This window comes from Xiphophorus maculatus, chromosome 19 (assembly GCF_002775205.1).
Source record: "Xiphophorus maculatus strain JP 163 A chromosome 19, X_maculatus-5.0-male, whole genome shotgun sequence".
Lineage (NCBI taxonomy): Eukaryota > Metazoa > Chordata > Actinopteri > Cyprinodontiformes > Poeciliidae > Xiphophorus > Xiphophorus maculatus.
The window spans coordinates 25,404,636-25,432,463 of NC_036461.1; the positions used below are offsets into that span (position 1 = coordinate 25,404,636).

Sequence of the window (27,828 nt, forward strand, 5' to 3'; positions counted from 1 at the left end):
ATGAGCTTGAGGTTTTATTAGAAAACGATTGCGTTTCAAAAGTGATTACAGAATTGCGTGTTTTTCCATAGTGTACGAACGTTGCCCTTTAAAGTCATATCTAAATCTTTACAATCAAGTAACATTTTAAGTTATTCAGTATTTATATATAAAGCAGCAAGGAAAATGGCATTTCTAAATGCATACAAAAGAAACAAAAATACAAATTAATTCTGAACAATATACAGAAATATACTTTGAAATACAAACAGTAAAAAAAAAGCAGAAAAAAAGCCAGACTGGTGTTTTTACTGAGTTCATTAATCAGGCTCAAAGGCACGGTTGGACTGGCCTGTCGGCCTCTTTGGTAGAGGTCTGGGGGGCGGCCTGGCCTTCCTCGCCGAACCAGACGCTTCCGCCTCTGAGAAATTGGTCTGAGTCGCAGCTGCTCCTGGCTTTTTCACCTTCCTTCTTCTTGTAGTTCTGAAAGGAAACACTCAGACTTTACTCCATTTTGTTGTTCCATAGTGTAGTCGCCAAAAAGAGCACCGCTTCTACACCCGCGCAGTGTTCAGAAACCAAGCCTGGTGAATTTAGGAGGATTTAAGCAAAGCACGCCTCTTACTTGGCATCGGTCAGCTCGGGGTCAGTGTCCGAAAAAGTTGGCTCAGAGAGAAACCGAAGTTCCCCAGAAGAATTGACAGCAGCAGACACCTTGAAACGTGAGTTTGGAAAAGTAGAAAACAAGTAACTAAGAGGGACAGGAAAAGATACCAAAACACCAATCAGTTACCACAAGAAACCCAACAGACGTACCGTCATCAAGCGAAAAACCCATGCAGCTATCCACATTTATTACAGAAGTGAGCTAATAAGTGCAAACAACTTTGTATATATCCAGGCTGCAATAAGTTGTTGCACCATACATCAATTCTCTGCTTTAAGCAACTCTTATTAGCTTTACAGGCAGAAATACAACGCAAGCATCAAAGTCTCAGTAGACGGTGATAATTTAGGACAGTAAAACAAACTTAAATTATCACAGAATGAACGAAGAAGAGAAAGAAACGCAGTATGTTCTTAAAATACTCTCAGATTCTTAGGATTGTTGACATTTTGCCGCCAATAATCTTTGTGGGAGACAAAACATCAAGTGGGAGTGTACGAGGGATTAAAATGCCTTCTAAACGTCTGGGATTTTTTTTTATTTTGTCTTTAGGCCTACACTAATACAGAAGAGAAAAGAAAACATCTATAACATACATGAACAAAATCTCTTTAGTTGAGACAAAATCCCCTATTCAGCTCGTTTTATTAACCTGGCTTCTTACCCGTGTGGGAGTGGGCCTCTCCGCGTGCTTTTCCAGTGAAGCTGGGTCTTTCTCTGTAGAGTCCTCACTACACTCACCTACAGCAATAACAATAAAAACTTGTTTCTTTTTAACAAAACCCGCAAACTCCATTACATAATACTTCTGTACCCCCCAAAAACGTCGGCCTCTTACTCTGATCGATTACGTAAGAAGCAAGAAAATATCCTTGCAGCCCGTTGACCAGGCGTCCGAACCACCAGGTGTCATTGTCTTTGTACAGTACTTGGATGACGTCGCCGCGCCGGATGGTCAGTTCATCAGATCGATTCGCTTTGTAGTTATAGATGGAAACGACCTAAGGAAGAGATCCCGATGATGAAATGGGTTACAGAAAAGAAGCAGATGGAGGGATGGCAGCGAGTTCAGTATTGCTGTGAAAACTTACTATTTGTTGAACAGGGGCAGAATCTGGATCATAAAAACCTGAAGAGGTTTGGTCAGGGAGAGACTATGGTAGAGAAAAAAAAACAACATTACATTAAACCTGTGACTGCATTTCATTTTTTTACTGACAGCCCTTGACCAAAAAGGAAGTAGTAACCTCAGAAAGTCGTACTGGATGCAGTTTAAGAGACGAGGCTCCTTTTATCCTCTGACTGATGCTTCCTGGAAACACAAGAAGGTGACTTTGGAACGTGACATAACTCAGTAACTTGTTTATGCTCCTTTTACTCAGACTGTTAACATCAACCAAATCATCTAGAACCATTATGTACATGACTGCAAATCTCGAAAACCTCGTTTCAGCTGTAAATGAGGTTCATACTGGTCAGATTTTTCTCTGATGTTCTGTAATTCATACCAACCGCAGGTATCACTTTGGACAACTAGCATATGTGCGATTTGGAGGTGTGTCGCTCTGTGTCCTGCCGGGGAATCCAGAGCAAACCAATCTCTATGTGGACAGGTTTTGATCGCAGTCTTGTGCTTATTGCTGTGAGGACAGTGGGATATTCAATCCAAATGCTTAGTGACATAGTTTTGGCAACAGACAGAGCAGTTGCTGGATGCAATGTTGCGCCATCAACAGAATTACAGTAAATTAAAGCAATGCCAGCCTAGTGTTGACATGATTAGGTTGTGACTTTGGCTTGAGGCCAGAATGGCTGATCCTCCTACTAATTCTCTTGAGGACCAATCCATGCCGGTGTGCCGGCCAGGTTTTTTTTAATTTTTTTTATTGTTTTTTATATTGTTGCTTCTTGATGCAACCATAAAATCAGATATTGACATATTGAAGCTGTGGAAGTTTAGTGCAAGCTCAAAACAGTCAGGGAGCTCATTATTCCCAACAGGAATGACATGCAGTCATGGAGACATGCTACATTTTGTTACACGCTACAAGTTCTTGCTGTTTTTTTTTTTTTGAAGTCACAGTAATGCTTGAGTCCTTAGTGAAAGGGGTTTTACTTGTGAGCTAAAGCATAATGCGTAATGCTGCTTTTGATGACAAAACCGGCTGGTGAACTGAACAAGACACTCACGGCTCTGTGTGCTCAGGACTGCTTGGGGTATTAACTGGTCCGCCAAAGGACCAGAGAGCCGCAGCTTGGAGTGGGGCGACAGCAGAGACGGAGGAGGTAGTGATGCATTTAATCCCTTCTGGGGGGAAAGAAAAACGGCGGCGTTGATTTGCGAAGCAAAGAAACGTATTTCACAATAGCAACTATTTGCCTTGATGTACACAAGTACAGCTTAAAAAAAATGTGAATGTCTTAAAAACATCTATGTTGCTGTTTCTCCTCTCAAAAAGTAAAACTTATCTGGCTTTATTACACATAGTGAAACATTTTAAGTGTTTCATTTGTTGTCATTTTGCTGATTATTAATTAAAGATAGTTTTTTTGAGACACAAAATTTGGGGTTTTCATTATCTGCAAGCTGTCACCAAAATTAGAAAGAAATGGAAGTTTGAAATATTTCATGTGTAATGAATATATATATAAAACATAATATGAGTTTTACCCTCTGAAATGGCATATAGGAAACTTCTTTACAATATAAATTTTTTGAGCTGCACTCGTATATTTAGAAGATAAAATAACTTATTACAGTTAGTTTTTAAAATGCATTTTGTTATTTAAGAAATTTGCTAAGCTATTTAGGTACAAATTACAGGAAATAAGACATATTTTAAGTATCGGTGAAAACAAATCTCCCCACTACAGATATTTGACAAAAGCTAAATCGGATTTATTTTTTCTTTTTAGCATTTAAACCATCTAATGGCAGCAAAAATGTCTTGCCAAAATAAAGGTTAAGGCACACTGATACAAAACTCACTGTGCCAACGTCAGACGTAAAGCTCCTGCCTGCGTGAGTCGTGCCCATTTTGTCTGCAAAAATAGTCAAACGATACATATATTCTGCATGCAATTTTTTTTTTTAAATCATAAATGAAGCTATTGATTCAGGTATTTGCTATATATAAAGTTATTTTCATATTTACAACCTTGACCAACAGCTGCTGTCCTTCGATATGGTTCCTGCATAAGGCATGAAAATAGGAGATGTTACTGACACGGTTAATAATAGTGAGCGATGATTAATATCTAGAAAGTCTAAACATTTGGACTCAGATCTCTGTTAAAAAAAAAAAATACGATTTCTTACAAGAACCGAATCCAGATGGTCTTTAACACACTGCATTTTCAGGTCAAATCTGGCCAACTGGACAAGCTGGTCCACGGTGGAAGGAGTCGGTGTGTCCTGCAGCTCCACGGAGTCGGGAGTGTTCTGGACGGGTTTAGTGTCTAGAGACGCTGATCTGCTCAATTCCAGATTGTTGTGCATCTCCAGCTGGGACACTGCAAGACGGGGTCGACACAACGAATGGCAATTATTCATCTGAGCTCAACAGAGCAGCTGGTTTCAACTATTCACAGTGTCCTTGTCAGCTCTCTGCACGCTTTGTCACTTTACAACAACAAATGGCAATGCATTTTTATTATTTGATGCGATTGATCAAGTACAATGACAACCAATTGTCTGTAGAAATCAGCTGATTAGTAAATAGTGTCCACATTTGTGCGTTTTAATCACAGTATAAACAGAGACGTTCTGCGAAATCCTTCCACCCCTAAACTTTCCTCAAATGAAACAAAACTGGTGTCAAAACGTTTGTGCAGCAAATGTTTTTTTTGTTTGTGCCGCTATTATTTAAAAAATATTATAAGTGTTTCCAGAGGTCATTAAAGTTCAAGCAGCCAGGCCACATTTACAATATCAAACTTACTTGTCAATCAACTAATCTGCCTGAGCTGGAGCTGTTTTGTAAAGAGCAAACATTTCAGTTTCTAAATGACTTGACTTGTGAATTCAGCGAAATGTCCCTGCGGCTCTGACTTAAGAGGGTTGAAAGCAAATGCAGCCACACCTTCCAGATTTTCATTTGTAAAACATTTTGGCTTTGGCCACAACGTGTATCCTCTTTCTTTCACTTCACAATTATTCACTACCATGTGTTAATCAAATGCACTGCAGTGAAAGGTTCAAGGTTCCCCCCAGAAAACTTGCTAAGCCCGGTGGTTGGGGCGCTCAGCAGTCCTTCATCCAGCGGCCCGCCATGTTTTTGAGTTAAAAAAGGTTTAAAGTTGACAGGAAATTTCAAAATATCACTTGATAATTGTGTGTTTTTGAAAGATTGGGAGAATAATAACTGAACACCAACTACAAAGTCTTAAAAAAAAATGCAAAAATTTTAAAAAGACTTAAATAAATAAGCAATGCTTAGCCTGGTGGTGGCATAAGTAAAGCCTGGTGGCCCGCCAGGCTTGTAGTACACTGGGGGAAACCCTGAGGTTGCAATATGACAAAATGTTTATGGACCGCGTGAAAATAAAATCTAATCCAATTTGCAGATTATTTGTCCATGACACAAACACGAACCTTTTTGGTCGTACAGGTACACGTGCACCGGCTGGCTCTGACCGAACGCACAGAAAGCCACCATGTTCTCATACGGATGGAAGGAGACGCCGTGGAGAGCACTGCGGTAACAGAGCTCTGAGTACACTGCAACCTGGTCTCCTGGGAAAGCAGTACACTGATTAGAGGAACAACGCAGATTACGTGCAATAAGTTTACAGGTTTGTTTGTTTACAAGGGATTTTCACCTGTGTCGGTATTCCAGACATATCCTATCCCATCCTCACTACCAGAGAAGATGAAATTCCCACACGGAGTGAAAGTGCTATAAATTCTCTCTCTGTAGTTTGTTGCACCGGTGTACTTCTTTATAGCCAAGCTTAAACAATAATAATAATAAAAATAAGCCAGAAAATTATTAAAAAAGTAAAATCAATATCCTAAATAAGAAATGACCGCACGTCTACTGTGATCTCAGGTCTTCGGTTACTTACATCCTCAAATCCATCATCCTGAGAACGCTGTCTTTGGCATGGATGAGCAGACACCGCCCATTCGGATGGAGCTGCAGCATGTTGATAGGGATGCCCCTGAGGTCGCTCTCGTCAATTTTCTGCCAAGAGCCAGACAGAACACAAAACCTTTGCTCCTGTGTGAACAGTCGCTTAAACCTCGATTCAACGAATCTACGCCACGTAGTATCATCTTTTACGATAAAATCAGGTGCTGATACCATCTCTATCGACCACTGCTGGCATGGATGTTGCCGTTGTTTGCTGCCGTTTACTGAGGTTTTCCACACATTGATGATGCCTGTGTTGTCGGCAGAGAACATTCTTCTTCCTGTTTACATCGAGCACGACAAAGAGAGATTATCATAAATGGAATTAAGATCACTAGCCCGCTCACCTGGTAAGGATGTGCTAAAACATTTAAACAAATTCACATTTTAAGCGCAGTAAAACAATCTTTTCACTGAACACTGGAGAAAAGTTAAAAATTTATGGAGACAAAAAATGACATGTTTGACTAACTAACTACCTCTTACATATTACGCTTTAACATTTTCTTTGTTTTATTTCCTCTAAAGTTTAATTATGTGTACTTAATGTCTGTACGATGTGAGCTCTTGAAATTGACGTCAACATTACTGTTTGGTCACACAATTTTGTCTTTTAAAGCTACTCTGATTCTGAAAGTGTGCATAGTTTCCAAAGGGATGTAAACACGATGAATACATTTTTTTTTCACTTTTTCTTTTGGAGTCATTCTTTTGGGGAAATTCGCTGCAATTATTCCATCAAAAAAACTGAAAAACTGCTCAAATCTGCATTTGTTATTGTTTCTATGTTCATGGTCCTTTATTATTTTTTGAGAAAGTAGTGTGGAAGGTCCAAAGAGCCGCAAGTTGAAAACAGGTGTACTAAACTTTAATAACTTTCTGCTTTATTGAGGTGTAAATATGACGTGAGCCCCATTTAGTTTAGCCTGTAGGTTGGAGGAGAAAACATATTTATCTTGCCACATCGCAAAGTCATCAGGATTGTAAACGAGTAAAAAAAAATAAAATCTAACTTTGGGAGAGTTGCATCAAACAGTGGCGTAATGGACTCCTTGTGTCTAAAACAATCAGTAGACATTGTCTACATGTAGAGTTGTTATTTGGGAGCAACAAACACAACAGGTTGGTTCAGACTAAAAGAGAGAATGCCTTATGTGGAAAATCACCAATTTATTGACATTATTGATTACGATTTAGACACGTTTCCTTGATTCTTTTCTTGCTTCACCCTCACACTATGCCACCACCACTCCCCATGTGCTTTAGCATCTCACATCAAATGTCCACGCGACCAAATAAATTATCAATATGAATATACGGCGCTTGAAATATAACACTCCACCAAATTTTGCATCCAAGCAGGCCTTAGCGGTTGCTTTACTGCACACAATGATACTGCGATTGTGAATGTAGTTCTGTATATTTTGCAGAACATGGACATGGCATCAAGTGCTCAAAGTTCAAGGGAACTTTAGCAATAAGCATCAAGTCTTACAGCAACATAGGGCTAATCTACATACAACCACAACTAAACATATTTAACTAAAAGATTGGGTTTCTCCACGTTTTTCCAGTGTGAAATTATTCTACTGCAATAAGGAAGAGTTAATTTTTCCACATCTTTACCAAGGGAGTCAACAAATCTCTCTGTTAAGAGTTGTTCGTGGGTTCAGAGGTACCTTCGAAATCGAAACACACTGAGTTGATGAAGCTTTTGTGAGTCTCGAACTCCTGCAGCATCTGGCCGTTCACATCGTCCACATCAAGCCTCCAGACTCTTATCAGGCAGTCGTAGCTCCCAGTCACCACCAGGTTCTGGGCGCCGGGATGGTACTGAGCGCAGTACACGAAGGACGGGTGAGGCAGCACCTTCTGAGCGTTTTCCAGAAGCTTTTCCACGTTCCACTCCCTGAGAAAGAAGAGGATGCAGTGGCAGCTGTGTTTCCTGTTTGTCGCTTTTAGCGACTTTATTTACATCCGAAACAGCAGACCTACCTGACAGTTCCATCCGAGGAGGCCGACAGCAGAACCCTATCATCGCTGGACCAGGAGAGATCATACACAATTTTCAGATGACCGTTGAAAGCAGCCAACACTGTCCCAGAAGGAATCTCATACACTGAAAAAAAGAAATAAAGAAAATGTCTTCTTTTACAGTCTGATGAGACTTGATTTTTTTTTTTTTCACAGATCTGCAAAAAGACCAAGTTAATTGACTTGAGGAAGCTAAAAACAGCAGCTGTGTAGAAATGAGGCGCTGCTTACCAACAACAGGGAAAGCATCTCTGTCAGCACAAGCAGCGGCCAGCCTGGTTCCAGCGTGAGAAAACAGGACGGTGAAACAGCCCATCTTACCGCCACGGAAAGCTAAACCGTGCTTGTTGGGAATCCGACAGATCTACCACAGAGAATATTTTACGAGCTTTTAACTTTGATTCTTGAAAGTCAGACGATCTAAAAAAAATACTTCCAATGGCTTTTGGCCAAGTACAGAGCCTTACAAAAGCATTCACATCTCTTGAAATTTTCCTCTGTTGTATTACAACCACAGCCTTCAATGTAACCTATTGTCATACATGTAACAGTGTGAATTTGTCAAGTGGAAGGAGAAAGATAGATGGTTTTCAAACACAACAACTGACCCTGGAATTTCATGGATTATATCCCTGTTTTTTTAATAAATGAGATCTTTTCTATATTTTGGATCAAGCATAAATTAGAGATCTGTTTTCTATAAACATCAGAATACCTCATTTCTTTCAGTAAAATAATTCATGTTTAATTTATTGCTGAGCATGCGCAAGTAAAACAAAAAAGAAAAAAAACACAATGAATTTTTTTTTTTTAATTTTTATGTTTTGTAGCCTGTGGGAAATTTCAGCTTAACATTTCTGGCCCATTGCGCCAAAACGTTTGGACATCGCTGCCAGCTGACGTCCTATTTGCAGTTTGCCACAACCCATGTAGGGGACAAAGCAAATATGCGGAAGAACATGATGTGATCAAAATGAGACAAAAATGTAAAAAATTTTTTCCTGTTTGGTGAAAAAAAAATAACATTGTGCTTCAACCTCCTCTACACAAGATCTCCATGGTGAAACACGGTGATGGCAGCATCAGCGCCTTTGATATGCTGTAAATAGTCATTTGTATGAAATGTTTGAAAAAATAATAATCCCAAAACAACAAATACAATTTTCGTCTCCTTTTGAATTACAAGGCCGCTTCATTCTGGTCTATCTACTAAAACTTAACTAAACGCCATTGAAGACGCCATGACCAGATCTGGAACAATTGGTGTATTTTAGCAAGACGCTCCTAAACAACGCAGCTTTTACATAACGAGTCATGTCAAAGATGTTCCAGGAGATACGTTTATCGTATCTTAAAGCTAACTTTAGAAAGCTTTTCTGTTTTTCATTGCAATGACAAACGTTAGCATGCGGCTACCTGCCCGGGCAGTCGGTTCCACCTCAGGACGGGCTGCCTGCTAAGACTAGGTTCTATCTTGCTGGCTTCATTTTGCAGGTCACTATAGGTAGTGCTGCCCCTCTCCTCCTGTAAGGCCATCATAGAGCGCATACCGGGGTCCACCTAACGAACAAAAAAAAAAGATAAGAAGCTTAGCTCAAATAAGTATCAGACACTCCAACCTCATGAAATATAAAAACAAAGAACCAAAAGTTACGGAGGTCATTTTTTAGCACTTACACACTCTGGAGGTTTAATCCCTTTCACAGTGACATAGAGTGTGGATGCATATTTTGTTCTTGGGTACTTCCTCCACCACTCAAACACCTCTATGGTTTCCGGCTGTCTCTTCGCCCGAGGTGGAGGACAGAAGAGCTGAAGGCGAAGTTTGCTGTCAATATTCAGAATCCCGTTTGCACCAATAAGCTGGGGGGTTGGAGGAAATTCAAAAGACGTCTCCATAAATACCAATGTCAAGACGACTAATGTCAACTTTGAAGGACCGAACATTTTACCTTCAGAAATGCCCACGCAATCTTTCGGAAGCCTCGCTCGTGCTTGTCTGCATCAAAGTTGGCTTTCGCCTCCGCCACAGTCATGAAGTCAAGGATCTTGAAATTAAAAAGAAAAACGTTAACTGGCACAAAATAATATAAAAACATTACAGCAGAAAAGGTAAGTTAGGGTAAGAAATTATCTCTTACTTCAAAGAAGAGTATAACGCTGGGGGCTGATTCACTTTGCTGGACGAAGTAACCAAAGCGTTCATTGAATAGGATCTGCTCCTGCCACTCGGGGATGATGGATTTGTTCTTCCTGAAGTCAAACGGCTGCGTAATGATCGGCAGAATGTGGCTGACGTTCTCTTGTTCGTAAAATGAAGAGACGGGCCGTTGACTTTAAGAACGAAGGACAATTACAAATTATACGAATAAACAGAAGCAGGAAAGCGCGAAATAAATTCAACACTAAATGGAACTAAAGTTCGGTTTGCTCTCACCAGTCCTCTTTTCTCACATACGTCCCGGTGATTTCATCAACAATGTGGATCTTCACCATGGGGTGTGAGATCAGCAAGTCCGTCTTGAGGCGATCGGTTCTGTGGACGAACACTCCCAGCACGAGACCGTCGTCAAACACCTGCTTATCTGATTTCTCCGGCTTGGCCTCGCTCTCCTCTTTGACGACTGCAAAACGGAAAAGAACGAAACAGAAGCGCCGTCAGAGCCAACATATTTTATGTTTGGTTAGCATTAAGTAGCTACACACAATCAAACCTGACTCACCATGCTTTTTTTTCTTCTTCTTCTTTCCCTTCGATTCCGTTTCATTTTCAGCGTCAACCTCTCGTTCTACGTCCTCGTCTTGATCTCTAATGGTGAAAATGGCTGATTTCAAAATTATGCCTAAACTGTGATTATTTTTTCTCTTTTAGATCTAAAAAAAAAAATTACATTATAAAAATACACACCCTGCATCTGAGTCGGTGGCGACAGATTTCAGTTTCTTCTTTTTCTTTTTCCCCATGTTGTTATTCAGGCTAACGTTTTTCCAAACAACGCTGTTGTCCTCCTCTTTGATCCTCGTTTTCTTCGTGGTCCTCTCTTCTTCCTGTGCTATCTGCAGCTGGTATTCGTGCAGCAGCTCATCTTCTGGGTCCTCCACCTGGCTCTCTGTTGTAACCTTTGCGCCGTCTTTGCTTTTTCCTTTCTTGCTCCTCCGTTTTGGTCCCTTTCCACCGCCAGTCTCTTCTTGATCTACAGCAAGTTCAGAGTCCGTATTCCTTTGACTGTCGCTGGTGTTGTCCTTAAGTGCAGGTAGGAGAGGAAGGCCCCTCTTGCTTTTCTTCTTTGCTTTAGATGTTTTGCTGTTGTTGTAACTTGGGCTGTCCTCTTCAGGATTGCGTGTGTTTTGCAGAACTGTCTCATCTTCTTCTGTGTCATTTTCAAGGTTTACTTTTTTTCTCAGATTCTGAAGCTAAGACAGAAAGAAAGCAATAACATGACTGTAGTCGTAGTTGTCCTTAAATACAAATGATGTTTTTTAAACTGCTTTGCCAGAAAGAGGATCAACTACTTATGTGTCTTCTTTTACTAGGTGACATGATGATCCTAACCACTGGAATGTAAAACAAGATGCAACAAAACACGTACCACAATAGTTTCCTTTGCTTCAGTTGCTTCAGTGTTTTTCTTCTTTGACTTTTTCTTTTCCGATTCCGTATATTTCTTGAAAATTTCATTAAATCTTTCCCGGGTCTTTGCTCGCTCTTCACTCGCACCTAGAAACGTTTACATCATTAAAAGGGTGTTATTTCCTACTGCTTCTTTGGAATCGCTTAAACCTAAACAATAATGTGCAACAACTAAACTCAAATACTTTGCATGCATACCCCCAATTCTAACTTTACCTAAGTTTTATTTTTTGTTTGTGGAACAACATTTAAATGCAAAGCATTGTTTATTTTTCAAAAATGAAAACAACTCACCTACTGGCATTCTTCCACACTGTGTTGTTTCTCATTCTTAGTCGAAAAAGAAAAAATAATCATAAAAGAAAGTCTTATTTCACAAAAATGCGAAGAATGATGTGTACATTTTTGCGTTTCACTCCAAAGTAAACACAGGGGAAAGTAGCTTACGTTTCAGTCAGTATGTTAAGCTGAAGTATACTAAACTAAACAAAAAAGTACACCAGGTTAAGGTTAGCTAAATAGGCGGCTAGTTTGACAAGAGCTAACTTGCTAACTCGCACTGTCAAAGTGACACAGAAATATTTATGGTCTATAAGAAAACGTTTGAGGCTTAAAAAAATACTAAGCTCCACATAATTTCATTTAAAAACGGCGTGTGAGTTAGCTACACCAGTAGCGATATGTATATCAGTGCGCACAAGGTACTCCAACTTCACCGACGACGCTGCAATGGTTTCCAAGTCAACAAGGCTGAACGTGAGGGCGGAGTGAGCGAATAAACAAGAAAGAACAGGCCAATGATGTGTAAGGACACAAACGACGTCATTACGTATTGAGCGTAACACTGAAAAGTGGCCGTGTGCATACGTCGTTCTTGGTTCCGTCCTGGCGGTCAGTGCTAAAGCCTCCGCCAGCAGCTCCAGTAATTATTGGGTTCATAAACTCCGCGCCCCCATGCTTGAACAACTAAACCTAGTCAGAGCAGCCAAACTACAATGATAAATTGCTAAATTATATGTTACTTAATGCAACCGGAACACTGACACTTAACTTGTGGATAAGCCAGGTACAAAACCCGTCCGTCATTTCAGTAAGGGATTCCTGTTGCGGAGTTGAGAAGGTTCTTTTCAAAAAATATGATTTAAAGTTTATTGCAGTTATTTGGAATTAAAATCAAACTGATATGAAATTGAGCATAAGAATGTAAAACATAAGTCATTAAACTCTTAAAAAAACGGCCATGCTGAGAATGAAAATCAATGAGAAGGAAAAAATTGGTCTTGGTCAGTTAAAATAAATATCACATAAGTGATTGAAGCCAATACAATTCTCATATGTATTTTTTTTTTTTTTTAAACCTGGCATGTTATTCGGGTTTAGCAGGTGATTACAAGAAAATATACTGCTATTTGTTTGTGCCATACGTCTTACTTTTATTGTTTTAAAGTTGTTGTTTTTTTTGTTTTGTTTTTTGGATCCCCATTAGCCACTGCTGTAACAATGGCTACTCTTCCTGGGGTCCATAAGTAACACTACTCTTATTTTAGTACAATTAGAATAAAGAATGACATGTTTTAACAAAAAAAACGGTGCTATTTTTTATATCATTTATTATTATTATTATTATTATTATTATTTTGCACATGATCTCAATACCGACTTACCTGAAAGAATCAAACAAAAACTCGAGTAAAACGGGATTAGAATTATGCAAATAAGCTTCCAAGGGTCAGGTGACTCGCCGAAAGGCGTGTCCTCCAGCAGGTTGCATGATTTGGGCAGGTGTCAAAACCTTTTGTTATGTAGTTATGGCCTCCGACCTGTGTGACAGGTGCTCCCGATTGATCCGAGACTTCGCTGCACGTCTGAGGAGAGTTTGGGAGGAGTTCAAGTACAAACTGGAGGAAGTTTTTGGAGAACTTCTCCAATGTACCTGCTTTGGGAACGCTCCTGAGAGGAGGATGGCTCAAGATTTCTCGTCATTGCAGCTCATGTGTGGTAGGATACACAACTGTTGTGAAAACGAAGTACATAGATGTGCTTTGTTTAAGGCATTATATGACCATCGCCATAGTGATCAAATTTTAATTTCACCTACTTTCTGTCATTTGGTCCTTTTAATATATTGACAATCAAAATGTAGCTGAATTGAAAACATAAATGTATAAACTGGGATGCTATTGGAAAGTTTGTGTCAACAATTAATTTAAAAAAGATGAACTCATGGGTTCACATGGTGGTGTATTTGAAGCACTTATTTCTGTTTGTTGCCTTTCTGCTAGTTAAAATCCAACATTTATTTTCTTAGAAAATAATATCGCATAAATAATGAAGGTAGGCCACAAAAGCTCACTGCCAAATAAGCAAGTTGGTCAGAGTGCTGTAATAATGGAAAGTTGAGTGGAAGGAAAAATGGCATGACTTCTGGATTTTTGTTAGCTATTAGCCATTATTAATAAAATTAAGAAATAAACACTTTACTCATAAGGACTATAATACAATTATTTTTAACCTTAGTATGATAAATGGCCTTTTAAATAAAACGTTAATTTTATTAACTTGGTGCATTTGTAAGCACCAAATGCACCAAACCCTTTTTTTTTCTCCTTTTCTCAGATGATGGAACTCAGGTTTTCAATCAAAGAAGCCTCCAAGCTCTGAACCGACTTGCAGCCTCTCAAAACGCAGATCTACAAATGTCTGCAGCCATATATTACCTGCACATCAGTCACCACTGTGAGTAAGGACTTTAATTTCATTCAACAATTTTCAGACGGTACGGATGAGGGGTAGTTAAAATGTGACCGTCGTTTGCCGTATTCCCACTCGGGAGATAAGTACCCTAACGGAGAAGACCAGTATGCAAATGTCCAACTGTATTTTTGATATAGCTCATCCGGCTTAAATATCCACATGTTCATCTCTTCAATGTTGAAGGAAAAACGATGTCCTCTATTAAAGCTTTCCATGTTCTCAGTTATAGTGACTGATGATGCCTTCTGAGGCATGTGGAAAAGATCTTGCTGAGATGTCATAATTTTTTTTTTTTTTTTTTTTTTTGCCATCTCTGATTCAAAGTGAGTTTTTGTACGGTTTTAATACAACTTCTTTGTATTTGCTATGAAATGAAGTTCTATAATTTTGCTGATCGCAGACAGCTCTAACATGCTTTTGTTATCAGGTAGGGATCAGATAACTCAACATTGTCCTGATATGAGATCTCCACACTAATTCTGAGAAGTGAGAGATTGTTCTTGCTTCTTACTCTGACTGTAAGGTTTTATATCTTTCTCTTCCTGCCTGGGATTGTTTGTTGCAGTGAAATCTCCCTTACCAGATGCCTTCTTGGAACCAATCACGGCTCTTCTTTTGTCCCCTGACCTGGATGTGCAGAAGACTACTTCCTTTGCCCTGGTTAATCTATTAGTTAAGAAGAATGGTAACACTTGTTCCTAAAAATGTTGCTTTTTTTGTTATCTAGATAGCTTAAAAAGCACTGACGAATGAATAAACATGATTCCAGTTTGTAAAGAGTCGGTGATCGAGACGGGGATGTTGGTGCCGCTGCTGGAGTTGTTCCAGTCGGGGGATCCAATGGCTCAGTGTCACTCTTGTGCCTGCGTAGCCATGCTGGCGTCCTCAGGTTTGCACAGACCTTTTTTTGTTTGTTTGTTTGTTTTATGTTCTAAATCTCTTATTTGTATTAGCGCAGATTTGTGCATCCGTAGATCTTATAAGAATCCTGCACGTTGTCACACAAACTTTACATCGTACTGCGTAAAAACGTTGAAGTATTTTCATCATAATTTCTTTGCTTTTATTCAGAATCGAACAGAGATTCTATTTTGGTGGATGGAGTGATGCCTCTGTTGGCTTTGGCAAAATCCTACGATCCAGCGGTACAGCTGAATGCAGCATGGGCCCTGTTACATCTCACCCACTCAGGTTGTATGTTTGTCTCCATTTTGTCAATGTTCACATACCCCGCAGAATTATTTATTTGCATTTTGTCACTGTACTACCCCAGATTTCAATATGGATTTGAATGGGTTGCAGGTACAATGAGCAAATTCCCCTGTATGAAACACAGTAGTAGCAGAATCATGCTGTGGGGACGTTTTCTATCAGAGTTGATGAGTTGATGTGAAGACGGACGGAACTAAATACAGGAAACTTGACAGTCCTAAAAACACAGCCAAAGTTGCAATGCACTGCATGCACAGTTACTAGGCACGTCTTATTTATGAGGATTATTTTCATTAATCACCAACTGCAGTGATCTTGCTTAATCCAAGATATTAATAAACCTCAAACCTGAAGGTTTGAAGCTTCTAGGTAGAATATCTAAGTGCGCCATTCAAGAATTATTCAGAAACTAAATGAAAAGCAAACATTTTCCCATCGGTTTAATTTTTTTCTTTTTCATATGTTTAAGTGAGAATTAACTCAAAGCTTTTCAGTAAATGTCTCTGTCATGGAGAAATAAATACATAAATGTCAGTGACCAGTATATCCATCTTCAACCCGAAAAGGTTCAACCGGATCATCTTCAGTAATACCAACCCATATCGGCACCCTGACTCTGCCTTACTGGTGTCAGCCAAAGCCCCAACAGTCACAAGTTTTATTTATTTACTTCAGACTGGTCGACAAGAGCTCTGTGTCAAGCAGGGGGCATCCCTGTCTTGGTTCTCCTGCTGCAGTCCTCCAGGTCAGAAGTTCAGTTTTACAGCTGCACAGCTCTTTGCAACATTGCCGCCGTTCAAGAGCATCACCCAAAGTTGCTCAGCGTCGGGGGTCATTATTTGTCTAAGTCACTTTTGACGCTGATGTCTTCCTCTGTAGAAAAGGTAACTAAGAACTTGATGGGAGGTGATGAATGGTGACTTTTCCATATGTTGTGAATTTATTGCTTTTTTTTTTCTTTTCTTTTTCAGAATGCAGCCCAAGCATGCAGATGCCTTCAAACTCTTTCAAAGAATGGTAACGTGCATTCGTACATAGCGTTGTTTTAAAATAAAGCATCTAATTCTGCTTCTCGTTTTCATCCTCAGTTCGGGTCCAGGAACATCTCATGGAGCTTAACTGTGTGTTGCCTCTGAAGTCCCTGCTCAAAACTTCGAACGCTGTATGGATGCAGACAGCTCTAAAGCTGCTGTGCACGCTGACCGCACACCCACCAAACTGTGTATGGTCCCCCCCAACACTAACATATAGTTATGATAGAGTACTATATATTAGTATATATTAATATATACTAATACTATATATTAGTACTCTATCATATTTCGTAACCTGAGTTTTTTCTTAGTTTACATCAATTGCCTAATGCCACAAAACTGATTAACATCACAAAATTATTCATACTCTAATCTTTTTTCTTTTTTTTTTTTACATTTTGTCACATTTCAACCACAAACTTCAGTGTATCATATAGGGATTTTACATGATGCACCAACACAATTGGACTGAATGATAATGATTCAAATCCTTTGTCGGCTTATAATTTGTAAAAATTTTCGTTTGTTATTCCTACTTCGCGACTAGGAGCTACCTTGTGTCGGTCGGTCGCCTAAAATCCCGGTAAAACTCGATAAAATCCATGGTTGCAATGTGACAAAACGCAAAAAAAGTTTGTTTTTGAGAGCAACATGTACGACTTTCCCGTAATCTGATTTTATTTCATTTTTATTCTTTTCAGGATCTCCTGATGAGTGAAGGACTGTTGAGGGAAGTCGGTCAGCTGCTCCATCATTCCAGCTCAAACTCTGCTCTGATCTCACAAAGCTGCGAGCTCATCGCTGACCTCTGCGCTGCCTGCATGGACGAGCAGGTACACCTTCAGCTTACCTTTCACTAGTTTGTTTACGCCCGGTGCCTTTATCGCTTCAGGCTACACTGAATCCAGTTAATGTTATCCAGGCTGTGACGGAGAGCCTGTGCTTATCAGGGCTGCTCCGAGGACTTGAGTCTCCTTCCCTGTCAGATGAGACGTTGCTGCGTGTGACTTTGTGTTTACGTCACCTGATGAGCTGGGGTAATGTTTGTTTGTTTGTTTGTTTGTTTGTTAAGAAACAGTCACTTACATCCTTTTGTCTTTACAGTATTTTTGAAATTTCTCTGTTTCAGAGGGGCTAAGGACTACGTTGTCCACTTCAGTATCACCAGAGCAGGTTTGGAGACTGGTGCAGCTTTCTGGACAGACAAGAAATCCTGAGTTGTCGTACAACTCTGCAGCCATCATACACACGTTTGAACTGACGGGTAAAGTAGCACATGTCCACATAATCACCTATCTGTACATGTTTCTATATCAAATGTTGCTTTTTTTTTCCTTTCTCTCCTCCACAGAAGGCTTCCTCCAGCTGCTGAGGCCTCACTACAGCGCGGTGTCTAAATATTTGCTTCTCTTCCTCAAAAGGAAAGATGTTCAATTCCAGCAGCTTGGCATTGCTGCTATAGCTAAACTGAAGAATGGTTTGTTATTTTTTGTTGTTGTTGTTGTTGGTTTGTTTCATTCTTCTATGAAGAAAAGGCTTTTACACCCCCTTTAACTTTTTTCACATGTTGCCACCAATAAGGTCGGAGCATTTCAGTAAGATTTCAGGCGATGGATCTAAACGATATCCTTACATACAAGCATCTCAAAACTGTCGCTGGGTTTCATGTTCAATCCCTTTTAACCTGACGCCCCTAAATAAAGTCCTTTGCAACAAGCAACTCTCTAAAGGCGTATATGAAATTAAAAGAATGTCTTTATTGTCTTTAGCATTTTATAGCCTGTTTGCCCTGTTCCTCTGCAGATAGAGACTTTTTAACGGCGGTGACCGACGGTGACCTGGAGGCTCGGCTGTCGCACAGACATGCAGAGACGGAGGAGACGAGGCGGCTGCCGTGAATCATTCAGCCTCCGGCGCCATCTTCTGGTTAATCGTCGACTTGCTTAGTATTTTTATGAACCGTCTTAAGATGCTTACTTTGATGCAAAACTTTTATTTATTTATTTATTTTTTTTATACATGCTGCTTTTTTTCAAAAATCGTTTTTATATCTGTATTTGTTTTACACATTTATCTTTAAAAAGAAGAAAAGGACATCGATGTGGCATCAGCTTTAATAATTTCTGCCATGTATTTGTACATTTTTATAAAGCTAACCTGTGATAGTCTAGAACAGTACTTAAGGTATAGGATCGAGTTTAAGTCACAATTTTTCTGCATTTTTCTGCTTTAAAAGCATTTTACCTACAGCTCTCTGATTCGAAGCAACCTTGAGTGCAAAAAAAAAACAAAAAACAAAAAGGCATTGTTGCATTCTCGCCTACACACTCAATTAAAGCCCGTCTTTGGAAACCGTATCGTCGTAGCAGCTTCTTGTATACGATTGCTGTATTTGACAAAAGTTCAAGATGAAGATGGCAACGCGGCGACATTGAGCTCTTGACTGCATCGCGATGGATTCGAGTTCCACTGGGAAAAAAGGGTATAGTGCCGAGTCAGCAGTAAGCAACATGTTTAAGCTGAAACAAAAAACAACAAAACCTGGACAAGTTCTTATTGATAAAATAGCTATAGTTCAAACCGACTAACTGCATCCACTAGCAAACTAACAGCAGAAAGTACAGCTACGCCTCATTTTGAGTCTGTTTGATTCGAACCCTGCTGTAAAGAGATGATTACACAAGAACTTTGCTGAGTGGTTGTTGTTTTTTTTTTGTCTGTTTTTGGTGCCGCAAGACGTCCTCGCAGCGAGGCGAAGCTGTAATGTTGCTCCTGGAAGGAAGCGGGATGGCTGTGCTGGAGCTGTGCGGGGAAAAATCGCCGCTTTTTCCGACGACTTCCCCGGACAGCAGACGCCTCACGACGACCTCAGATGACTTCTAGAAAAAAGCAACAACAACAAAAAGTCAGGAGAGAGAAAACGCATGGAGAAACAAATTTCCATTTTCATTCGTAGAGATGGATCCTGACTCAGAAATGATAGACGATCAGCACCAGGTGGAAAGTTACTAAAATCAGGCAGGTTGACGTCACGTCCTCACCTGCTCTCTGTTTGGTCTGGATGTCCTCCAGGCCGGAGAGCGCTCTCAGGGACCTGCGCTCCTTGAAGGCCACCACAGGGACCACATCGTCCTCGTTGCCCAACCCCAGCTGAGCGGTTTTAGTCCCCACCGGCGTCTTGGCGGCGTCCTCTATCGTCCCATTGTGCGGAGGCTGCGTGTTTTCCTTCGGTAGGGTCCGCGCCGACACAGATTTCTGTGATTAAAAAGATATTTAAACGCGTTAGTCAAGGCCGGGGACGGAAAAGCCTTTTCATGAGCCGACGTTGGATGTGCGTCACAAGAAGCCCCGGGGCTGTGTACTGTTTATAAAAAAAAAAATAAATGAATACAAGAGCTGATCAGTAAATCTCACCGTATCTGGTGAATCTGTTCTTCTGGTTCTCCGCATGATCTCCTCAAGTCGCTGGAAAAGACAACGTTGCAACAAAAACACATAACTTTGTCTTTGACGTTATCTCTTGGTTGCCCTGCAAAAGAGAAAATCCTCCTTCCTGCACATGTTTTGTCACTTTATAAACGGTTGGGATCTTGTGTGACATAGTATAATGGTGAAGTGGAAGCTAACTGCCAGTCTGGCCTGCTGGCACAGCATCTGCAGAAACCTCATGCAGGCTCATGCAGATGGACGCTTTTCTTAAAGGTTGGAACATTTTCCCAGGCGAACTCATCCCAAAACACAAGAAAATGAGGCAGAAAATGGTTGTTTATCAATCAGTTTTTCTGCATTTCTTAATTTTTTACTAATTTTCACCAATAATAACATCCAGCAAAAAGCAAAAAAAGTCTTCTGACCCAACAATCGCATCAAACATTTAGGAAAATGCAGGCCTGCGTTGTAGGTGTGCAATGATGGATCCTTTTTTAATGTCTGACCGATCCTTTTTCCACAACTATCACTTTATTTAGTTAAATTCAATAAGGTGCAACATCATGGCTAAGATTTTGGACCTCACTGCTCTGACCGGTTTTCCATCAGGATTGCCCCTGTATTTAGTCGCCTGCGTCTTTAGAAAAGTCCTCAGCATGATGCTGCTGCCACCATCGTGTGTCACTATGGAGATGCTGCGTTCAGGGCGATGTGCGTTGTTTACTTTTACACCCACATGAAATCTTGCATAAATGTTTTGTCATTCGACCAGAGCTCTTTCTTCCAGTGACATTATAAGATAATGCGATGGCAATATTTCCATTTAATCTGCTGCTTCTTATTTATCAAGACATTAAGCATCCTGGGCTCTGGTGTCTGTCCCAGGTGTGAGACTGATGAAAAGACTCAATATGTTATTGACATGGGAAGCGGATATTCCTGACACTTCCAAAGGCAACATACTTTGTGATGGCCTATAACGGAAAATCTTAGCACAGCAACTTTATTTGCAGCCACAATATGGCAAAAAAAAAAAAAGTGTAAAAGTACAAAGGGCATGAATGTTTTTGTAAGACTCCATAGAAGCAAACCTTTTTCCTCGCTTGGCGCTCTGCCTCCTCTTTCTGTGCAGCGATCTCTCGCTCTTGCTTCATTTGCTCAGCTCGTGCTCGCTCTTTAGCCAGTTCCTCCTCTCTCTGTGTGAACAACATCGGGACACGGATAAACAAACGAGAACAATTCCTGCTGTACAGGGATGTTTTCTCCTAGGATAGTAGTAAGACGATGTGTTCACTGGGCACCTGCTTCTGCAGAAGGGCAGCCTCCCTCATTGCCTGAGCTCTCTCCTCTTCAGCTCTTCTCTGCTCCTCCTCCTCCCTCTTCCTCTTCTCCTCCACCAGACGCCTGGCCTCGGCTTCCTGTCGAGCCTGCTCCTCTGCCCTCCTGCACTGCTGTTCCTCGCGACTCCGCCTGAACAGAAGTTGCAGTGAAATTGTGGAAGTGGTTACTTTCCCTCAGTTCTAATCTCCCTTCATTGCGCCTTCTGGGATTTCTCCCATTCACTTGGATTTCTCCGGTAGAATCTGACCAATTTGCAAATAGGAGAAGTTGTGAATGATGACGGTGATTTTCTGCGCTATTTTAGAGTTGTAGTCTGCTTGCAATTTTAGCCATAGCAGCAGAGGAAGTTAACAAAGCCCTCCAGTCAGTGTTGACCACACTTCCAAATATTGAATCAACATTAACAGCCATTTTGTTCGGCTGGATTCTTCCCTCTTTGCAGTGCAGGATGGTTGTTTACAGAGCAGGCAATTTCCTGTAAGCTAGCGTCATTATGTACTTCATGACCAAACGTTAGCGGTCGGTAAAATTTAAAACTTCAACAAAGTCTACACTTCCAGGAAGTAATCATTTCTCAATAGCTGAAGGTCCAGACCATCAGGACGAAGCGCAGCATAGAACAATTGGCTCGTTTTCATGAGGGGTTGTTTTATATGGAACAAAAAAAGAGGAGTAAATTTCTGCCAAAAAACTAAACAAAAATTTGAGATTAATCAAAAATAAGATATGTCTGAGTTTCCAAGTTTTTTATTTTTCCTAGAAAATTTCAGAGTAACTTCAGAATATTGTTTTTCTTTTCCTAGCAAATTGTTTGACTTTTCAAATGTATAAATTTCCAAGGTCTATTTTCTAGAAAGACCTTGGAGTTTTTTTTCTGCAGAAATTTACCAGTCCTTTTCTTTCTATGTAAAATGGCCGTAATACACTGTCGTAAGTTTTAACTAGGCTAGTAATTTAGTTTTTGGGATTTTTTTACCTTTCGGCTTCCTCTCTCTGCAGGCGCTCCTGCTCCTCTTTCTCCCGCTGCAGGCGGGCCTCTCTCCTCTTTTCAGCCAGAAGTCGTGAGGCCTCCTTCGGGTCTGTGGTGCCAGGTGAAGGTCGAAGCATGACCTCTGCAGGCCGTGGAGCTGAAAGACGAGAGGTTTTATAAGGACATAAAGAGAGAACAATCATTTTCACTATAACGTCTAAACATTTTTTTTTAATAAACATTTCTTCCACTTACTTCCATCTGCTGCTGTCCCGGTGGAGCCCTCTACCTGTGCGTCAGGCGGCTTTGGACGTGGCGTCTCTGTGAGATTTTCTTGCCTCTGTGTCTGTTGTTGACCTTTATCTGGTGCGCTGACAGGCCGTGTGTTGCCAGCAGAGAAGTAAACAGCAGCGTCTTCCTCGGGAACAGCTGGGAGCTCGAGGTGCAGGGGGGTGGAGTGTCTGCTGAGTGATCTTCTTGAGCTCCTGCAGGATCGAACCGCAGAGGGAAGGATCAGCTTCCGTCTGCGACGTGAACGTGAGGCGGAGACGTTTACCTACCGCTCCGGTGACGGGGAGGCTGTTCTGCTCTGAGTGGAGGTGGGCGACTTCACACCGTTAACAGCAGCAGCGGACGATCTTTTGGCAGAGCCGCTGTTGGGGGTCTTCTTCACGGCTTCCTGACTCACTTTTTTAATCTAGATCAAACCGAAGACATTAGCGGAATGCATAAAACCTGACACTCTTTAAACTATTTCACATTTTGTTACATTTCCACTACAAACCTCAGTGTGTCACATTGAACATTTATGTCATGAACCAACAAATGGTGAAAGTGGAAAAATCCCGGTTTTCTTCATTAAAACATCTGAAAAGTGTGGCGTGTAGCTGTAATCAAGACCATTCATTTATTTATCACATAAACTCCAAACCCCCGCCACTCCATCCCCAAAAAACATTGAAGTTTCTAGTTGTTGCTCTGAAAACAAGAATAGGAGAGAAATTTAGGACTGGATTTTACCTGTGCGGGGCTGATGCGTCGTTGCTGGCTGCTGGTGGAGGAAGGTGAGGCGGGTGGCCTGCGGTGGGCTGAAACTGACTGATGTCGGAGTTTGGGAGTGATAATGGCGGAGGATGGGATGGCAGCCGTCGGCTGGCATGAAGCTGCACGACGACAAACATGGACAGCTGAGACGGTGTTTAAAAAAAAAATGCAGTTTTTGTTGAAACGTGAGGATGTGTGCGGGAGGGGAAAAAGGATGATATATGAAGGAACACAGAGCAGCGGTGGTCAGCTCAGAAAATTTGCCAAGTGTTAAAGCAGAAAAGACCTTCTGGTGGACCGGGATGTACCTTCTTCTCCGGACCTACAAGCAGCACTCTTGCTTCTAGCCAGATAAGAGCATGTAGGGGTGAGGAGGCGACTGACCAGATCCCTCTCCCACGTCGTCAGAGGCAGGCGACGTGGAGCTGGCGCATTGATCAGTGTAAAGTTTGTAAGTAGGGCAAAAGCAACAGATAAGACTTTGCAAGAGCATGCAGCCTTACGAGAGACTTTTTTTTTTTTTTAGAGAGAGAGAAACGGCGTTAAAAGACGCAGAAAGGAGAAAGTACGTGCATCTCTTAGTACCGTTTTTAACGGGCTTCCTGCCTCTGGAGCTTTGACTGAGCTGCTGCTGGGCCTTCTGGCTCCTCTCTATTGTCCTGCGCACGGCAGTTTCATGTCGCTCCTTAATTCAAAACAATAAAATGAAAACGTGTTTGTTTTTTATTATTAAGTACGAATAAAAAAATGTCTACTGCTAAAGCTCACCTTTTCCTCTCTCAGCCTCTGCTTGCGTTTCTCCTCCACGGCTGCTCTCCTCCTCTCCTCCTTAAGCCTCTGCTCCAGGAGTTTCTTCCTCCGCTCCTGTAGTTGTTGTTCATAGTAGCTCCTGGCTCGCTGTTCCCGCTCCAGTCGGCTCAGCTCCCGGGAGACTGAGAGGCAATTAAGCAGAAGAAGTAGTTTCGCGCTATGTTTTTTTTATTTTTATTTCAATGGATGCGCTGCGGAGGTGATGCACACGTACCGAGCAACTTCTGCTGCTCCTCTCGTCTTTCTCGCGCTGCTTTCAACCGTTCGTCGACATTCAGCCCGTTACCAGCTGTAAAGTAAAATGAAATGGATTGTTAAACGATGATAAATCGTGAAAACACCGCTGGAAACGATGTAAAAATACAAATTAATATATTATCATCCGTTTGAACAGAACAAGAGGTCAGCAGTGCTGATTGAAGGTCGAGATCAATTTGCTTTGGCAGCCCAATTTGCCAATAGAGTCACCACAGAGTTCAAGTTAGAATAAACAAGCGGTCCATCGACGGATTATGCAGACTGACTCTTCAACAAGTTAGTTATTTCATAAATTAATTGTATTTCGGATAGAGTGTCGTTGGAGATTGGATTATTTCTAGTACTTGCTCTCGTCCGTTTCGAAATGTTTCACTTGTTGAAATTTGTCTTCGAAATGTTTCATCGTGCTTTAAATATGAACCCAGGTGAGAAACAAGCATCAGAAATAGCAGTGTTAAATTACTATTATTTGAAGATTTTCACTTATCAAAGCTTTGATTGGATTTGTTAGTTGAATTCAATGTTTAGAAAGCACTAAATGAATGCACTGCGCCCATACTTCATACTCTTCATGTACTCTAATAATTGAAAATCAGCTTACTTTATCGCTTATTTCAAGAATTGTGAAAATAAATAGTCGTACACATGGTCAGATCTCGCATATATTAAATCCAATTCATATTTTCTAAAAACGTTCTATCGTCTACTTTAGATATTATTCACTGCGGTAACATTTCTTTCCACATGACGATAAGCAAACTTTCCTTTAGTCAATGGTTGCTAAAGTGGGTACAAAATGTCCCAAAGGTGGATATAAATAAGGTTCGAGTTGTCTCATTTGTCCCAGACAAAATTATAAAGGTGCAAAAGGGCAAAGGGTCAAAATGACCTCTACATGTCCCAAGATGGCTAGTGTACATAGGTTTAGTTTGGTTATGCCTTGGACTGGCTTTACGGTGACTAACCTGCAGAAACCCGTAGGGTAGCGTTGCAGATTTGGATGGACTTGTTGGCAGAGCAGGTTGTTTTCCTCGTCTGTGGAGGACTCGGTTTGAAATAAGAGCCATTCTCTGTAAATAAGCGAAAGGGGGGATAACTCAGTTTTTTAGAAAAAAAAAAAAGAAATTTGTTGTTTACATATTCTAATACTGATTTTTTTTGTATTTCTTTTTACCCTCCTCTCCTGGTTATCCCTTGTCTGTAAACAGAAATATCCCAGTTGAACATGTGATATGTCATGGATATAGAAGCCTGAAAACATCAGCTTGAACAAGCTGTTAAAACATGCTGGCCTCAGGCTGAGCACTAAATAAAAGAAACCATTATTAAAGAGGCAGCGTTTAAAAGGCTAGCACCTGACAAGTACCCAGTTAACGCAACAAACACGAGCAAAATGAAAATACAAAACAAAATCAGAAGAAAATGCACATTAAACATTTCTGCGAGAGTTAGACATCCAGGTGTTCTTGTTCAGGTCAGATCATTCAACTATGATTCTCTTCTTGTGGTTTAGTCATTTTTTGTTTGGATTGAGATCATGTTCTTGATCTAAATCTACCAAAATGCTATTTTAGGATAACAGACACTAACCTCGTGTTCCTTCAGGTCTGTGTCCGACCCTCTGGCTCTCGATGGCCGATGTAGAAAGTGGTCCCTGCGATGGAGGGACGACACTCTGCTTCTTCTGTACAGCCATGCTAGGTATTGAGCCTGGCATAGCAGTGCTCTCTCTCATGTCCCCTCCACTCTCTCTCCCTCCTTTCTGTCCTCCTCCTCCTCCTCCTTTGAATTTCTATTTCGAGATGCCTTCGGGTCCTAGCATGAGTGCGCAGAGAGGAAAACTGCCTCCTGCATCAGCTGCTTGTCCATCTGTGTCTCACAAAGGAATGGAGAGCAAGAAAAGAAAAAAACATTCAGTCAGAGCCCTGCCCAATGATTTTGGGGGATTTTCTTTTTTTTTTTTTTGTATCTTATCTTCACATTTTCCTCTAGGTTGATAGAAAGGTCTGTAAAGACCCTGAGCCTCGGTGATTCTTGTCTATTAATGGGTTACTCCCCCTTTAAAGATTTCACCCTTGTGAGCTGCTCTGCTTTACTTTCACATTATTCTACCGCTGTGTCACTTTAATTCCCTCACCGCTCTCCCTGCATGCTGGAAACAAGCAAAGAGGTCCAGCATTTCCTGGACACTGGAAAAGAAAAAAGGAAATGATGCGTAGAACAGGCCTACATGAATAATTACCATGACAACAGTGGTATAATATTCAGTGACACGCAATATTTGGACATTAACTCCCTGTGTTGGTTACACAGTGGATGAGGCAAGAGTGCCTTTTTTTTACCCATAATTCCTTGGTCTTAGAGTGAGAGTATATGGCCACCAGATGGAGATCTAGCTACTCTTGGAACAGCTGTAGGTAGTGGATTGAATGAGTTGCATTTTCTTACAGAACATCTATTAAACAAATGTTCCCAAAAGCCAAATTAGCCTGAAAATACATCATTTTTTCTTCTTATACAATTTGAATGAAGAAGGTGGTCTGTCAGCAGGGCTGGTCTTAGATTGTATAGGGCCCCAAGCAAAATGTAATTTGGGGCCCACTTCCAGCTAAGCTCACCAGGATATTTACAGAACAGAGGGAGTCAGGAATGAAGCACTGCCATGCTACTGTTTTAATATTTATGAATAAATTGGTCATAATCCATATCATCTGTCATAAATCCATCTTTAATACATTTTTTCTGTATAAAACTGTCTTTGATTTTTGCAGTTTTTTTCAAGTCTAATTTAAGATCAACATATAAATAATCCTATTTTTATTAGATCCGTGGAAAGCATAGTTTAGAGAACTTTAAAAAACTAAATCACTTGGAACTGGTGAAGATCTACTTACTGCTAATAAATTGGTAGCAGATTAGGGTAAAAATGCTAACATTATTACAATATTATGTTATTGTAAAAGTAACATTATTAATTTTGTCAGAAATCTTAGTGGCTCCTCACTTTGGATTTTGAACTGGGTTATACATGGATACATTAAATTAATACTGAGAATACAAGCAAGGTGAAAGTAATTTGAAATCTTTTACACATTTATGTCAAATTAAGCAAGCGTACCACAGCATAAGACGCAAACAAGCTAAACTTTGATGGAGTTCCGGTTGGAGAAGCCTTCATGTTGGGTTCTCTAGTTCTGAATCTCTAGAAACTTTTTCATACGAAACTTAATCACAACCGACTGACTGGCCAACCAGAAGTGAAGCGATGTCAAGCAACAGAAATGAAAAAAATGTGTTAAAACAGCTCGGTTAATATTCAATTGATTGCGTTTTTTTTTAAGCATTTAGATTAACCCAGTGAAGCCTGACCTAGTCCAACTTCCAGTTGAAAGCTCTGCTCACATGAAAAACAGTAATCTGTTTACCTGCATTTCTCACAGGTTGTCTCCCCATTGGCACAGACGAACTGTCCAGTCTCTTTGTGTCAGCCTGTTGCTTTTTTTCCCAAATACATCTCACACTGCTAATAA

General features: G+C 40.6%; 3 protein-coding genes across 6 annotated transcripts; 1 reads left to right on the forward strand and 2 right to left on the reverse strand.

Annotated features, from left to right (window-relative positions):
* Positions 1 to 2: 2 nt before the first annotated feature.
* ahi1 (Abelson helper integration site 1) lies at positions 3 to 12,196 on the reverse strand. 3 transcript variants are annotated; one of them, XM_023352903.1, is made up of 26 exons: positions 11,741 to 12,196; positions 11,406 to 11,533; positions 10,724 to 11,229; positions 10,539 to 10,624; positions 10,253 to 10,439; positions 9,957 to 10,149; positions 9,768 to 9,863; positions 9,493 to 9,678; positions 9,232 to 9,375; positions 8,047 to 8,179; positions 7,777 to 7,900; positions 7,461 to 7,690; positions 5,953 to 6,062; positions 5,714 to 5,832; positions 5,468 to 5,598; positions 5,241 to 5,381; positions 3,966 to 4,159; positions 3,805 to 3,838; positions 3,636 to 3,688; positions 2,837 to 2,951; positions 1,894 to 1,958; positions 1,738 to 1,800; positions 1,485 to 1,647; positions 1,311 to 1,387; positions 605 to 693; positions 3 to 462 (listed from the first exon to the last, which is right to left on the reverse strand). In XM_023352903.1, exons 1-26 carry the CDS (start codon positions 11,748 to 11,750, stop codon positions 300 to 302), a joined length of 3,540 nt encoding a protein of 1,179 aa, XP_023208671.1. In that variant the 5' UTR covers positions 11,751 to 12,196; the 3' UTR covers positions 3 to 299. The 3 variants fall into 3 exon arrangements, with proteins under 3 accessions (XP_023208671.1, XP_014324318.2, XP_023208672.1); XM_014468832.2 differs by having other exon boundaries at positions 2,837 to 2,954; XM_023352904.1 differs by lacking the exon at positions 605 to 693 and having other exon boundaries at positions 2,837 to 2,954.
* A 237-nt stretch (positions 12,197 to 12,433) lies between these two features.
* On the forward strand, positions 12,434 to 18,464 carry LOC106699624 (vacuolar protein 8-like). Its single transcript, XM_014468825.2, has 14 exons — positions 12,434 to 12,512; positions 13,278 to 13,444; positions 14,063 to 14,182; positions 14,766 to 14,885; positions 14,970 to 15,089; positions 15,272 to 15,391; positions 16,088 to 16,296; positions 16,384 to 16,429; positions 16,501 to 16,634; positions 17,148 to 17,279; positions 17,369 to 17,483; positions 17,576 to 17,710; positions 17,798 to 17,923; positions 18,250 to 18,464. The coding sequence occupies exons 2-14, from the start codon at positions 13,408 to 13,410 to the stop codon at positions 18,342 to 18,344; spliced, it is 1,509 nt and encodes a 502-aa protein (XP_014324311.2). The 5' UTR covers positions 12,434 to 12,512; positions 13,278 to 13,407; the 3' UTR covers positions 18,345 to 18,464.
* A 78-nt stretch (positions 18,465 to 18,542) lies between these two features.
* Positions 18,543 to 26,224, reverse strand: LOC102227678 (ensconsin). Of its 2 annotated transcripts, XM_023353371.1 has the most exons (15): positions 25,889 to 26,224; positions 25,264 to 25,368; positions 24,255 to 24,329; positions 23,999 to 24,162; positions 23,816 to 23,915; positions 23,539 to 23,655; positions 23,207 to 23,373; positions 22,747 to 22,883; positions 22,442 to 22,671; positions 22,193 to 22,343; positions 21,177 to 21,345; positions 20,967 to 21,071; positions 19,861 to 19,911; positions 19,488 to 19,701; positions 18,543 to 19,325 (listed from the first exon to the last, which is right to left on the reverse strand). In XM_023353371.1, the coding sequence occupies exons 1-15, from the start codon at positions 26,031 to 26,033 to the stop codon at positions 19,315 to 19,317; spliced, it is 1,941 nt and encodes a 646-aa protein (XP_023209139.1). In that variant the 5' UTR covers positions 26,034 to 26,224; the 3' UTR covers positions 18,543 to 19,314. The 2 variants fall into 2 exon arrangements, with proteins under 2 accessions (XP_023209139.1, XP_023209140.1); XM_023353372.1 differs by lacking the exon at positions 23,539 to 23,655 and having other exon boundaries at positions 23,207 to 23,349; positions 25,889 to 26,223.
* Positions 26,225 to 27,828: the final 1,604 nt, after the last annotated feature.

Bases quoted from the DNA above. Each gene is read 5' to 3' on its own strand.
- ahi1 (XM_014468832.2), bottom strand. The intron at 9,679-9,767 runs GTAAAATGTTCG...CCAACCCCCCAG, and splicing joins TTGCGTGGGCATTTCTGAAG to CTTATTGGTGCAAACGGGAT. The intron at 6,063-7,460 runs GTACCTCTGAAC...CGATGTAAACAG, and splicing joins AGTGTGTTTCGATTTCGAAG to GAAGAAGAATGTTCTCTGCC.
- LOC106699624 (XM_014468825.2), top strand. From the start codon at position 13,408: ATGGCTCAAGATTTCTCGTCATTGCAGCTCATGTGTG. The intron at 14,886-14,969 runs GTAACACTTGTT...ACATGATTCCAG, and splicing joins TCTATTAGTTAAGAAGAATG to TTTGTAAAGAGTCGGTGATC. The intron at 17,711-17,797 runs GTAAAGTAGCAC...TCTCCTCCACAG, and splicing joins ACACACGTTTGAACTGACGG to AAGGCTTCCTCCAGCTGCTG.
- LOC102227678 (XM_023353371.1), bottom strand. From the start codon at position 26,033: ATGAGAGAGAGCACTGCTATGCCAGGCTCAATACCTAGCATGGCTGTA. The intron at 22,672-22,746 runs GTAGGTAAACGT...TCGATCCTGCAG, and splicing joins GCCTCCCCGTCACCGGAGCG to GAGCTCAAGAAGATCACTCA. The intron at 19,702-19,860 runs GTGAGATTTACT...TTTTAATCACAG, and splicing joins GAACAGATTCACCAGATACG to AAATCTGTGTCGGCGCGGAC.